Source organism: Acanthisitta chloris, unplaced genomic scaffold, assembly GCF_000695815.1.
Source record: "Acanthisitta chloris isolate BGI_N310 unplaced genomic scaffold, ASM69581v1 scaffold9926, whole genome shotgun sequence".
NCBI lineage: Eukaryota > Metazoa > Chordata > Aves > Passeriformes > Acanthisittidae > Acanthisitta > Acanthisitta chloris.
Genome location: NW_008677607.1, coordinates 40731 through 56030, shown reverse-complemented (window position 1 = coordinate 56030; position 15300 = coordinate 40731). Strand labels below are relative to the sequence as shown.

Here is a 15300-nt window from a genome sequence, read left to right as displayed (position 1 = left end):
CAATGCCTCTCCTTTGCATTGTGTGGAAACTTTCCCCCAAACACACTGTTTTCCCCTCATTTCCTTCCTCTCAAGACACCTGGAACTTCCTTCTGCAGCCTCCTGCCACTCCTCATGGCAACACAGCCAGGCCATGCTTCCCAGGCCACTGACTCACTGCCCATGAAACCAGAACAACCAAACCTACAGCACTGGGCTGCTGGGGCAACAGGCTCGGAGACAACACAGCTACAAGGGCTTTTACACTCTGAAGATGACAAGTAATTTATTTCAGAAAAAAACAGCCTGACATACTTGAGGAAAAACAGAAGCAGCAACTACCAGCAAGGACTCCCCCCAGAAAGCTGTAGGGGAAGTATTTTCCATCACAAAACATGTTTTGAAATGTATTTGAAATTTGTCATTTGACATCTCAAGCTGTTAGTAGAAGCTCCTTGCTTAAAAGAGTCAGTTTTGCATGCAGAGAAACAAAAGAAAAAAATCCTTGCCAGATTCAATGCTAGTTTAAAAGTTACTGGAAGGCAGCCAAGTGTATTTGGGGAAGGTTTTGAAACACCCTCTTGCAAACTAAGATGCCTCAGCAGAGATCTGTGCACATAGCACATGCCACACATCTCAACTCCAGCTTCACCCTTCTAACATGCTGAATTTTAAAAGCTTGAAATAGCTTTATCAGAACTTCTCCCATTAAAACTGTACTGAGAAGCACAAAGCTTCATCCCACTAAAACATACTGCATGGATAAGTAGAGTTTCATGCAACGCTCTGCTACACCAGCTTGTTCCTGCTGCAGTGTTCACTTGATTCAGGAAGCCACATACACACACACCTTCTCTGGCTGAGTGAATGTGCACTGGTAAAACAGAAGCTGCATAAATACCCTTCATCACAGAATCATAGAACAGTTTGGGTTGGAAGAACCCTAAAGATCACCTCATTCCAATCCCCCCACCATGGGCAGGCACACCTTCCACTAGAGCAAGTTGCTCACAGCCCCATCCAGCCTGGCCTTGAACACTGCCAGGGATGGAGCATCCACAGCTTCTCTGGGCCCCCTCATAGTGAAGAAATTCTTCCCAATAGCCAATCTACATCCACCCATTACCATAAGTGCCAGACTCCAGCTGAAAGCCACAAGGCAGACCACACTACACTGAGATGCAATAGCCACACACTGCTGTTCACTGATGGACTGTGTTTGAAGACAACTCATGTGGGTACTGCCAACTACTGGGGTTCAGCTCTCCCCCTCTGGACACTGGAGCAGGTGTAATCACATTTAATCAATCAACCCTAGAGCCCAGTTCTCCAACCCCACCAGAACTCACATCACATCAAACTATTTCAGCCTGTGGCTGTGGACAAAATGAGAGGGTTCTAAGTCAGATGCAAGCAAGGCCATTATGTGTGCCTGGCTCTGCAGCCACCACCAGTGGAAGGTAATCCACTCAACTCCAATACCTCCATAAACAGCACTGAGCTTGAGCTGGTTTTGCACAGGTAAGCTACCTGCACATGATTTGGACAGCCACAGGTTCCTGAAGCTTTCCCCTTCTCTTTTTTTGCTTTTCAGCTTCCATTAGTCAGAAGCAGGTGGTGGTGTCCCTAACCAGCATTAACAGGACGTGACTCTGCCCTGAGTCATCATCCTATTCCTCCTTAACTGGAGATGGCTGCTCACACCTGGATCACTGGACACCTATGCTCATACTCACTGGAACAAACAGTTTTCCAGCCTTGCACTTCAGAGGCTGCAGGAAACAACCTTCACATCACACAGTTAGAACCTTGTATTTTCAGAAAATATTCCCAACCAAAAGGACTGAAGAACTCCTATATATGCTCAAAATCCTAAGGAATAATACAGCAGTTTTCTGATGAAGCACCTGAGCCAGCAGGATCTCACTGAGGCCCTACTTACTGTCCAAGAAATTAAAACATCAACCCATACAGCTGCAGAGTATGACCAAATACCCAATTATTGTTCTTTATTTTAGAATAAAAAAAAAGCTTACCACATTTTAATAATCTCCAGTGAAATGTATGTCATGGGAAGTGGAAACTATTCACATTAAATGAACCAAATGAACACCACTGTTACACGAGTCCACGTGTACATGAGCAGGACTGCGGTGCCTCAGCTGACAACGATCTCTGCCAGTTGTCTCATCTTCCATCGTGATAAACCCTCACATCAAAGGCTTCCCCAATCTGTTTCCCTGCCCATCTAAGGGCAGGCAGTCAGCAGCAGAGATGCCCTGCAGACCCACATTCCAAGCAGATGCAACATCCCACACATCTGACAAAGCAATTGAGTTCTCACCAAAGAAATATCCCACAAGTGCTCATTCTGCTGGAATGACTTCAGTATTTACATTTTAATTACTGGGAGAAACATCAGTTTGGGGCAAATAATTTTTTACCCCTCTCACTAGATTTGAAATGACAAACACCATGTAAGTCACTAAAGATTTTTGTGCTATTTGTCTCCTAAGTCTCCTCCGGAACAGGGACACGGATGTGCTAAGGAACACCCTCACTGCAGAAGTACAGTAATAATGGAGACTGTTAATAATTTATTATTGGCTGAGACATAATTAAGGAGTGTATAAACAGGATACTACTCTGCAGGTGCAGAGTGGTATCAACATGGCAGCAACTTCAAATTTGCTGCTTAAATAGATGAATCAGAGTCCTTTAAGTCTGAAAGTATTGGAAACTAAGGAGGAATTACAGCTCAGAGGAGTTTGCAGGGGAAGGACTTTCTATTGCAGCAACACGTAGCACAGGCACAGCAACACCTGCCAACCCAAGGCTCTAAGTGCAATTAAAAAATGACTGTGAAGTTGCTGCAGGCTACACCTTTGCTTCTGTGCCAGGACAGTAATTACGAAGTGGAAAAAACCTGAGCAATAAATGTCTCTCACAATGTTCAGCTACAGTTGGATTACAGTCAGGTTCTGCAACAGAAAAACTGCCAAGCAACTGTGGCTGCTACACACACAACAGAAACTTGAATATCACACCTAGTGAGCCTGGACCGTTGATACGGAACCTTTAAAAATGAGCAAACATTATCACCACTTTCCACCTGCAGCATTACTGAGGTGAACTCATTCGGTGTCTAAGGAAAAAGTGCTCTGCACTGGTATTTGGGAGACAGGAATTCAAGGCGAAGTTACTGACACATGTTAGCATCCCATGAGAGCAACAGACACATTTAACACATTTTAAGGGCTTGTTTTCCCCTCCTCCAAATCCTCCCAAACACCAAATGCATCTGTTAGAATGTTTTCAACTCTGACTTTAAACTTGCTGAACAGAGAACTAAAAGAGCCAAGTTACCTCGGGTCTTACACCAGGACTTACCACATCCTGGAGCGCAACCATGTGTACTTAAACTGCACCCTGGGGTGGATCCAAACCACACAACAAACAGGGAGGAGACTTCTCTTCCTCAAACTTGCTGAAAACTATGTAAGTGACTCAGTAAATGTCCTTCTGAGTCAGCACTGAAATAGAGCTTCAGAATTCCATCTGACTTACAGTGCAGAGAATATTGCAGGATTGTTGGTTTTCTTAAAGGATGAGCCATGAATGATACCCTGAGGATGTGTGGTCACTAAACTCCTGCACAATCTAAGGTTACAGTGCTACCCTGTGTTCCAGCCCTTCTCCCCCGGGCTGCATGCAGACCTGTCAGAGCAGAGCTTCACCACCTTACTCAGGGAGGGAAGGTCATGTGGCTGCGAATCCCATTTATACAAAGTACACAGGTAAATAGATTCCAAGTTTAAAATAAGTTTTAATTGATTCATTAATTAGCAACTTGTCTTCTATTGCAATAAAGCAGCGGAGCAGGTTCAGAAGGTATGGAGTGCTGAGGTCTGGAGTGAGGCTGAATGAAAGACTATGTACAATACAAATCAGCTTTCTGTTGTGTCGTAAATTTATTCTCTTAATTTTTACCATTTATTCATCCCAAAAGACACATTGCATATTTGGAACATTTTAAAGTAAGAGCCACTGTATTATTCAAGACAAGTAGTTTTGTCACATCAAAACTGATGACATACTCAATAAAAGTATTTTCCAGAGCAAGAACTCCTTACAAGAAATATAAATAGGATATAAATTCATAAATGATCTAGCATGAAAAGATTAAAGTAGTAAATCCATTCCATACTGAAGGCAGCACTTGACCACTCCTGGGGGGTGTGTGGTGCTTCTAAAAACACATCCATTTCTGAACAGAAGGTACTGAAACAAGTACGGGCAAGCTTTGTGTTAAGAGTTTATTCCAACAGAACAGAACGAATTGATCACTTCACCCTTTTGTCTCGAGTTACTAATACAACCAGGTAGTAAAAAGTTACTTTTAGTTTACCCCAGCTTTGGATCTGCTCATCACATACGATGAAGAGATGACATGCTTGGAAGCACATTCACATCTGCGATGTATCACCAGACATAATACAAAATCACATCTCCCTACTGACACCTCCCTTCCCACAGCTGAGCACTATTTAACTGAGAACCTCAATGACATCCCCACTCCCATGGCTGCTCTAAGCAAGTGATCATGATCTGTCTTACCACATGCAAGTGCAAGCCCAGAACAACAATGGACACACATGCACACCCCTTGGTGAGTTAGAACTGTGACACATCCAGCACTGGGAATGATGCTGAGCTAGACTGGGCACACTGGAAAATTTAGTCACCTGAATAAGTTCAAATCTGAAATGGGAAGTGGCACTAACGGGCAAACCACATGATGGGGCTGAGGGAAGAGAGCAAAGCATCTGACCTTGGGAAAAGGAATGGCCCTGCTTCACCCTAAGAGCTAAGCAAATCATAGAGCAAGGGAAGCAATCAACATGGTATTCAAGAATGGAGAATGATTTATGCCTGTCAAAGCATTCTAAAAATAAAATTCCACTTTTCTGAGTTTTTAAAAAGTTGAGTTTACTGGTGTTATTAACCCAAGATTTCTGTAAAACATGATCACTACACTACTGGAACTAATAATGCAGATTACAGAACATCTGACAGATTGCAAAAAGTGAAGGAACTCGCCCATGAATGTTTTCCCTACTGTGCTTCAAGGACCTGTTTTGGGCTCACTAATGATCGTACACTGTACAATTGTGTATGATCAGTAGTCTACAAAAGTTTCAGTGGTCATCCCTGTAAAGACCTGGAGGGCAAAAATAACCCCTCAATGAACAGTCATGGGATCAGGTTGCTGCCTTGGACTGCTGCCTACAGTGGTTTTACCAAACAATACTGCAGAGTTGGATACCACAGGGCTGGGGTGATGCAAGGAATACACTGATTTGACTCACAAGATGAAAATCCAGACGCTGTAAGTCAGTGAGTCAAAAAAAAAGTTCTGATAGACATTCCAACAGGAACACCAGAGCAGGATATAAAGCTATTGTCTATTTATGTGATGCAAGTAAGGTAATTACTATAAGGACATGTTCTGTTCTGGCATCTACTCTTCAAAAAAGAACACTTAGAAAACTAAATATCTTTGAAAAAGCTGACAACAAAAGCCTGACGGATGAAGAAAAAAAATGAAGAAATTCAATCCATTCATATAAAGTAGGACTGGACGGTATGATTGGGGTCTGTCAAATCCCTGGATCAGGACAGCATTTGCAGCAGAAGAACATCCTCCAAGTCCAATTTTTGGGAGCCCAAGCAAGATGAACTCAAACACAAGGTTGGGTTTTGGTTTGGGGTTTTTATTTTTTCCCAAGGACAGTGGTTGTGCAGGTAACTTACCTACAGAGGTGACTGATCCTTTTCCCAAAGTTCTTAAAGGACGAATTCTTTTTCTTAACATATGCTTAACTTGCTGTCATTCTGCTGCTCATGTTGAAATCAGTCAGTGAAGTTTTATGACTGTGATATCCAGAGAAGTGACCAGATGAGTTCCCACTACCTTTACAAATGGGAACTTGGGCCTCTAACGGCCCTTAACCACCACACCCTGGGTGTCAATTGCTGATTCCTTCTGCTCAGGGAGCCTTTAGACACTGGTAGCACCTAGTTCTTACAGCAGTATTGGGTGCAACTCTCTCTTCTCAGCAGACCCTGGCTCTGCGGGCAGAACTCTGCTCACTTCCAACAAGGTGGCACAAATTAAAAACCCAGGAAGGCTGCAAAGTCCATAGTGCAGCCCAAATCCCCACCAGAGGAGAAAGAGGAATTCTGTGCCCATAAGCACACGCAAAGAGGGACTGGGATGAGTAAATCAGGTGGATGTGGGGAATTCAATGCAGCTGTTTGCTGGAAGCAATCACCCTCCAAACAGACCCAGAGGTATATGCAAGAGAGAAGGAAAGAATATGGCTTCTAACTCTTTTATATGATGAATTGCCATTATTAATGGAGACTCAGAATCTTGAGACAGTTGCTAATGAAATACTAATGGTGGATGAAGAGCCAGAGGGGAGAAAAGGCCCCTGGTGAAAACCAGCCAGGCCCAGGCCCAGAGCTAGTGCAAATGACAGTGGCTTCCCAAAAGCCATTGTGGTGACCTGGTGTTTTAAAGCACTCAGATGCTGCTGGTGGAATGAATTCGGCAGTGGATTTGTCATGGAGAAGATTCAAGCCGAAGAAATGATTCTTGCAAGTGGTAGAACCCTATGGATTAAGGCAGAAGACATTCAGAATTTTACATAAAGCACACTGAAATCTGGAACAGGCAACATACTTCAGAAGACTTGATTAGAAAAAGAACTTGGGAATATACCCCCAAAATACATGCACAGGTGGTTTTACCTTTGCTTCAGCCATCAGTCATTTGATACTAAGTCTCACTGTTGTATGAGAACACTTGGCAATATATTGTGCAGGCTCACAATTCCCCATTTAGCACCAAAAACTCCAGAGATTCTGCAAAAAGGATGAGGCTAAGACTCTGGAAGAATGTATTTAATTCAGCTACAAGGAACAGGAAAATCACACTATTTTTTACATATTGTATACTCATATTTTTAAATCAAAGGCTGCTATTGTAGTCACCATGTAGGTAGAATTCTTCTAGAATTTAAAATGGTGCCTCAGGACACCAGGACAAACCTGAAGTGTTCAGATATTCTACTACAGTAAGTCTTCCAAACTGAACTAGCAGCTGATAAAACAACTCTCTAACTTTTCTAGTATGAGGAACTTTTTTGAAAGCTCAAATTTCAGTGCCAGCTCAGAGCACTTGTTTTACAAGTAGAGCATCTTACTCATGTGTGAAAAGCTGCTCATTACAGTAACTCCAAGGCTTAGCTAATCAAGCCTCACAAAAGAAAGAACCTAAATATGAATGTAAAAGACCACACGTATTTACCATCAAAAAAGAGCAATGAAAAAACCAGGAAGGTTTGTGCAAGGAGTGCTTGCAAATAACTCCACTTGCTGTTTTAGTATCAAAGCACTGAGGAACAGCAGCTTCCTAGTTACCCAACCCTTCTCCAGGGATTCTCACAAGTGAACTGCGCATTTCAGCTCATTCCACATCATTTTGAACATGCCAAGAACTCCTGGGAAAGGCACTGGATTAGGGAACCACAGGTACACTTGTAAGCACAAACCCCATGCAATGTGTACTATGCACACATGCACATAATGAAATTAGAAATATTTCTCCTTTAATACAACCATGTTGGGTCTCAAGCTGTAGCTCTCTGATCCTCTAAGTATTTCTGCAAACACATCATTTGTCTTTAATACAAGAACAAACTTATGTCCCAGCAGCACAGCTGCAGTGCAGGACCCACAGCTGCTCTCAGGGAACTCAGCACCTTCCCTGCTGCAGTCAGAAGGGTTCCCTGCTCCACCAGGCTCCACTCCACCTCCTCGTACCATGTCTACATCCTACCAGCAGGGAGGAAGGAAGAGAATCCACCGAAAGAGAAACAGTAACTGAAAGAGGGACAAAAAGGGAGTTTGAGATGCTAAAGAAGTGAGGAGGCAGCATCAGGCTCTTCTCCCCCAGCAGGGCTTGCCACTATTGCCCCAGGACCTGCAGCCACTGCTCCTCCCATCTCACCTCCCCTGACACAGGCATCATCCACCCTTCAGCCCTGAACACTTTTTTCCTCCCCCATGGCAATATGCTCCCAAGCCTTCCATGGTTCTCTCCTACCCCACTGCTTTCTGAAAACCAGACAGGAGAGGGATCAGCTAGACAAAAACTTAAATCAGTGCAAATGTGAAATACAAGGTAAAAAAAAAAACAAAAAAAAAAAAGTCTTTTTCTCCTACTGGACATGCTGCAGACATTGTGCCTAGTAACTGTGGCAATATCTAGTGCAAAAGAAACTTAGCATGAACCTCTTGTTTTCAAATGACATTCAACTCAAACATGCATAGGGAGAGTAAAGTTATTTTATTAAATCATGCACATCACGTGTGTTAGTGCAAATAGTTTAATCTGTACTCCAGAAATTCTATTGTATTTTTATATCTTTACAAAATAGATTTAAAACAATTATTTACTTTAAAAAATGTAATTCTGAAGTTAAGCATTTCAGAACAATATTTGCAATAACCTATATACAAGAGGTACTAAGTACCACTGGCATACGAGTGTTCTGTGGTTGGGTGGCTTCCTGCAACTGAAAAGGATGAAATGAATGAACTAAATGACAATATTGATTTTCTACAAGTCACTTGTGGACTATTTTTTCCAACTAATAATCCTCCCATTAGCAAATCCCATGTAGCTTAAGATAGAACCTTTAATTAAAGGACAATGACCCTTAAAACCTCACAAAGTAAATTATATGCTAAATTTCTATTTAAATATTCAAACTATCTGTCGATTGCCATAACACTCTTTAAAGCCAATTGAATTGCTGAGATTACCTCCCTATTCTGAAGTTTCCTTTAGCAGAGCCATTTTACTTTACCATTCTTTAGCATGTTATTTAAGTCTTTAATAAACTTTTTTGACAGAACTGTTGAGCTGAACAAGACAACTACAGTCTACATTTAATTCAGCACTAACTACAGTGATTCCCACCAAAAGTCAGCAAATAGCAATAGTTATAGTACTTAGATAAGGAAAATAAACTTTGTAATGGGGACCACTGCATCATACCTACAGCCACGTGATGAGGATGCACAAAATTTTACCACCAAATTAAAATCATCATCACCTGACAATACTTCCCCAGGCATATGATTTCAATTTCATAGTATTTTATGTATCTTAGATCTTTTCCAGCTAATCACAGATGTACTGTAGCAGTTCTCTTAAGAAAGTTACGTCAACAAAAGCTTATCTAAAGAGCTTCTCCAGCTCAAGTCAGAGTATCAAATGACTGAAAAAATAAACTGATACATGTGATATGTGAGAAAGGATTCATACTTTTAAAGAATGTATCTCTTTAAATATATGAAATTTAATAAATTACATTCAAACTAAAGTTAACGTAGTTGAATCACTGCACTATGTCCATCAAATGACCAAGTACTTGCTCCCAGAAACACCTTAGTTCACTCAAAAACACACACATGCTTACACTCTCACACGCGCACGCTAAATACTTTAGGCTGGTCTTCACCATCAGTATCTCTATCTCTTTAAGGCTGGACATGAATTGTGTTTATTCCCATAACCCATTAATAAAGCAATCCTTATCAAAGAAAAATATGCTTCCTTTGAAAGGCGTGGTAAGAGTTTTCTTAAGTCTTGTTCCCAACAGCTCAGTGACTAACAGCAAGTAAAATGGGATACTAGTTTAAAAAATAAGAAATCATACTGAAAGGCACTGAGCACACTGTATCTGTTTCCCAAGTATCTGCAGGGTTACTTGGTTTGGATGTCCAAATCAGAAATGCATTTTCCTCTTGAATCTGGCAATCAGGTTCTAAAGTAAGTGTCCACAACCCTAGCCATTATAAATAATTTGGTACCAAGAAGCCTATTTTAGGCCACCATTAGAGTATCCAGAATCCCAACATACTAATTTAAAACTTGCATGAAGTTGTAAGCAAAAATATTGCTCACAGTATGATGAATCACAATTTTATTCCCTCTTTATAGACAGATACATTTTATACAGTTTAAAGCAAATGACCCTACTGCTGTTCTCACGCAGAGCTGTGCGGTATTAAGAGGTAAAAAGGAAGAGAATTAATCTGTTTTCCCTCAGTATATGAATGTTGCCAGCTTCTAAAGGGAGGACGGTGTATGGATTCAACAACAGTTCTCATGGAGAAGCTCTGGTTAGGCCTGGGTACAGCACCACGGCTGTTACAGCAACCAAAGCTGCCATCACAGGCATCCAAGGCCATTGTCTCTGTGTGGAGAGAAAAAAGAAATCAATATCATATTTGCTCCAATTCATACTAATCAGTTTACCTCGTGGTTCCTGCAAGTCCTGAGTACCTGTTGATAGGCATGGCTAAAACGTTACCCTCGAGCCCTACTGCAGGCTAGTCCTGACTCGGAGCAGCACAGTGAACCGTGTTTCTCTGGCAAAGGCAACTCCACAACTCTTCATGACTGAGGATCATCAGGAGAACCTTTGGCAGTTCCATATTTCCAGGTTCGTTACTGTGTGCGCCTCAAAGAAATCTGCTATTCAACATGTGAGGGCTCGAGATGCTTGAAACATCACTCGTGCCAAGTCATGGCCAGACACAGGTTTACGCAGCACTGACATCTTTAACTCTGGAACGTTCAAATCCAGATCTGTGACGTTAGTTTGCAGCAGATCCTAACAACAGCATTTTTAATGGACTGTCACAACATTGCATGACAACAATGGCAATTGAAGAGGACACACTGAGAGACATTAGAGAAAATGCAAGCTGAGAGTTCAGAATACAAACCAACCACCTATTTGTCTTTTTTTTTAACTCCCATCTTTCCATCAGCAATAGTGAGAAAAAATTAAAGTGTTTAGAGCCAGAGGAATTTCTTAGTCCATAGATAGGAACCAAAGCTTGTTGAGTTTTATTATTAGAGGCAAACTCTTCATTTTTCATAGTTAATTAAGCAATTAAGTTTTCTTACAAGCCCTAGCATCGCAGCATTGTGCAAAAGGCAGCCCATTTGCTGAAGACAATCTGACACCGAGTTAGGAAAGGCAAGTTCAGAACCAGTTAGAACGAAATTAATTGTTAGAATTAAAGGAATCACACAGATGTTAAATGATTAGTCGATTGCTCAGCTCGTCAGGATCAAGAGAATGGCATATTAAATGAAGGGTTTGCTTCAGGTAAACAAATACCTGTGAGCATTTCACCATGCACTATTTTATACAGAAATGGCACAAACAGGTGAGAGGGACAAACATACATTGACTGAACAGTAGTGCTTGTACCTTTCGCTACCACAATGGGCCGTAACACCAATACAGGAAAGCCAGGATTAGGCCGATGAATATGGCTGGGACGGGTTGTAATATGGAAGGCTAAAGAAGGGAAGGGATATTAAAAATCACTTTGTGCTATAAATCAATCAGGTAAAGATGATTTAGAGAGGGGAAAATAAGTCAGTGAGTTTTGTTTTAATTGAAATGTATTAAAGACATCTAACACATTACAGCATTATCTAATCTGGTATACAAAGTTAGTACACCATTCTATCAAATGAACAGGGATGTTTAAAAATAAAGGGAAGGAAGCAGAAAATGTTCCAAGAAACCTCTTGTCACAACTTGGAATTTAGCACTTGAAAGCAATACAAATCTTCAACTGATTTGCCTGTATCTTATTTATAGTTGGGTTTAGTTTTTTCTAAGTGAGAGGAAATCCCATCTGGATTTCTTGAGGTACAGACTCATACCAGATATTGAATTTTTCAGCTATTTCTTCATTCCTTGCTAGTTAGCCTTTCCCATTTTCCATCACCAGCCTGCAGGAAAAAGAATCTTTTTCCTCCATTAGTGAATCAATTACAACTATGTCCACAGGCAAATCCAGTAGTTCAGACATTTCTGTGAGATTGTAACATGACCGTACAATCAACACTCAGTTACTGACAAGCAGAGCAGCACATTTCCATCAGAGATACCACAGAGCTCAGCATCTCTGGCAGGTCAGCAGCCTTGGGACCAAATGCAATTGTGATCAAATGCTGCAGCTAGGCCAAAGTCCCAGCTGGCCACACCACAGGGTTCCGTTAGCTTATGGCCTCGTTAGAACCAGCCACACGTTTTCTCAGCTATCTTCAATTAACTGTAAGCCACTTCACATTCTGGATGGACAGCCTCTATCTGTGATATGATCAATTAAAGGCAAAAATGGACCTAAAGTCTTTTTAAGCTGTCCTTGGAAGACATCTGCTTTCTCTATATCCTAGCCTATATATTTGTGCACACACAGAAGACACACAGAGGTTAAAGTCAAAACATGCTAAATATCCTTACAACTTGTTTGTGTTGAAGCTACCTTGATTTTGTTCAGTCAAATAAATATGTAATAAATTCAGGTTTGAATTTTCTAAAACATTTTGATTCGTAAATAATCATCAAAATCTCATCCTGTTATGAATTTGTGGAAGTCACTTAATCATAGAACCTCCAATATGGTTCAAATCACAGCAATATTAGAAGGTTATCGAGTCTCTGCCATTCAATTAATTTTTTTTGAATCAAGGCAAATTTTTAACATAAAAATGTGTAACTATTGAAATCATTTTCATGCAAGATTATTTTTTGTGTCATTGGTGCCACAAATCACAGTGCCACCTTCCCACAGAAAGCATGTTGGCAGAAATAATCACAGCAGTGCTCAAAAAAGTGCCAGAAGTTGAAATCAACCAGAGCAGCTGATGTTCTCAAACCATTCACATCATTAAATCTGTCACATAAAGTGCATCAGAAGTAACCAGTGACTACAAGCATGCAAGCACAAGTAGTACACCACACTGCTAAGCGTTTCAAGAACACGACACTGTAATTTTTTTAGAAGTAAAACTTAAGTATAAATGCTTATTATTTAAATGACATTCCATACAGAGTACAGAAGCCTTGTCTAACATTTGTTAATTCACTGAACAGTTCTGTGGATTTGGGGTTTTTTTGGTAAGTTACACACATTCATGGTTGTGGCATCTTGGCAAACGAAACCAACGAAGAATATCCACCACATTCAGTGAAATTGCCTCCAAACAATTAAATTTTCGCCCTCACAAACTTAACAATACTTAACAAATCTCCTCAACAAATTGTTGAGGAGCATTTAATGAGGTATTTCAAGAAAAATGTGCATCTTTTACTAGAATATGAGGATATGCAAACTGAGACACAGATGGGCTGCAAAAAGGAATAAATCCCACAGTGGGAAGTCACTTTCTGTCCTCGGAAATGAAATAGCAGATAATGATTGCAGCATAAGGGGACAATGGCACTTGAAAAATTTGACCTTGGAACTCAGCCAGGATCCACAATGTTTGAAATAGTCCACAAGACGGATATGTTTTACATTACTGACTGTGAGTCATGTTTGCTGAACAGCAAGCCCTTATATGGCTGGATGCTCTTCATCATGCCTTGACCTCCAGGTTCCAACTGTCCTAACTAACTCCTCCCCTGGAAACAGATTTTGCTAACTGCTGTGCTTTTTTATTTCATTTGAATACTCACCTCTAATTCTTCCTAAAATCTCCTTTACCTTACAAGCCTTTCCTCTTTCATTGGGTGCTCCAATTCCCTTCATAGAATTTCTTCCCTCTACTATCCCCCTTTTTCCACTGATCATTTTAATTGGAGTTAAGGTTTTTAACAGGGCAGAAAATCTCACGTTCACAAGTATTTATTCCGTGTGATCTCTTCTATTAAAATGGGGTGAGGTTTTTTGCTGGTTGTTTTTGACTTCTGCCTACTTAAGCAACTCAGTATTACCTGAGCACAGCAGAAGAATTCTGAGCAAGAATCAGGTTCCAAGAGAATGATAAAATCACATTCCTGACTATATTGCTGGGAAAACTGAGAAGGGCTCTGAATTCTTTGTATCTTTGACAGCTCCATGATGTTAGAGGTTTGTAGTCAGTAACTGATTCTGGACAGAGTATTTATACCAATTTTCTAGCATTCTAGCAGTCAGCTGATTTTGGAAGATGTGACCTGTAAAACTTCCTTTGTAGTCAGAGTTTTCTAAAAGGCTATTACAGAGCATTCATTATCCTCTTGTTTTGTACTGTCCCCTACAGGAGTTGTTCGCCCTGCACTGACCACAGAGGCAGTACAGGAAGACAATAAATCAACCCTCCCAGGGAGCAAGGTACCTAAAATAAGGCTGTGACCACATTATAACGTTTGGAGGCTTTCAGAATCTCAGTATAAAAAACCCCTTGTCCCTAGCTGTGTCAGTTCCAATGACACAACCTCCCAATTAACTGCAACAGGAAACAGTATTTTCATTAGTGACTAGAAAGGACAGTTGAACTGTACTGTTGTAAGCACAGGCCCATCAGGGATAACCACAGTTAAGTAGCATGAGCAGGAGTAAGGAAGAAATATCCATAGTAATAAACACTAATAAAATAAAAGCATTTGAAAAAGATCATTCATTTGACATAGGTTTCTCAGCTTTTATCTCTGTATTAGCCTTCAAAATGAAAAACTTTTATTTAGTTCTGGTTCACTAGTATTTAAGCCACATGATTTCAAGAGATCAGATATCTAAGGACATACTTAAAACTGCCATACAACTGTAAATTTAACTCTCATGCATAACTGCAACATTGTAATGACCTGCAAATTTGCACAGGTAGTACCAGAAGGGAATTTTGCATATAATATGGTACACAGGCTTTCTTTTAATTTTATTTTTTAAGTCTGTCCTTTTCTATTTGATTCTTCCACATGCCTTCAATCAACAGAATTGCCAGAGTCATAACCTGACCTCCCCACACATTCTATACAGACTTACGTTGTTTCCTTTTTCTTGTAGCAGCTTCAGGTTTTCTTTACATTGTTTGAGCTCCTCCGCGAGTGACTGGTTTTCTTGTTCAGCCACCTCATACTTTGCCTTCAGCTCCGAGAGCACAGTCTGTGTTCTTTCATACTAAGGACAAAGAGAGAACAGTCTGTGGACCCCTGGACACCCAACACATGCTGACATTAGTTTATTGTACAGTGTCCTTCTGTCATCTGCCTAGAGCACCTCGCCTTGAATCAGTACACTCTCTTCTCATAAAAGCAGGGGGAAATTTAGATTTGTCTTTTTTTCTAAAGCAATCCCCCAACTAAGATTACTAAACCCAAAGAAATACAAAGCAAATGCAAGGCCTTAATTCATCTCTCCTACCAATTATTCATTATTGCCTTGGAAAGG

General features: G+C 40.7%; 1 protein-coding gene across 5 annotated transcripts in view; it reads right to left on the bottom strand.

Annotated features, from left to right (window-relative positions):
- Positions 1 to 9737: 9737 nt before the first annotated feature.
- Positions 9738 to 15300, bottom strand: part of SLMAP (sarcolemma associated protein) — a 44228-nt gene continuing 38665 nt past the window's right edge. For 4 of the 5 annotated variants that reach the window (XM_009076568.1, XM_009076570.1, XM_009076572.1 and 1 more), the window contains 3 exons: positions 14896 to 15030; positions 11343 to 11432; positions 10038 to 10313 (listed from right to left, as the gene is read on the bottom strand). In XM_009076568.1, the coding sequence (XP_009074816.1) occupies positions 11349 to 11432; positions 14896 to 15030 (219 nt within the window). In that variant the 3' untranslated portion in view covers positions 10038 to 10313; positions 11343 to 11348. Of the gene's footprint in view, positions 10314 to 11342; positions 11433 to 14895; positions 15031 to 15300 lie in introns of all 5 variants that reach the window. The other variant, XM_009076569.1, reaches the window with a different exon arrangement.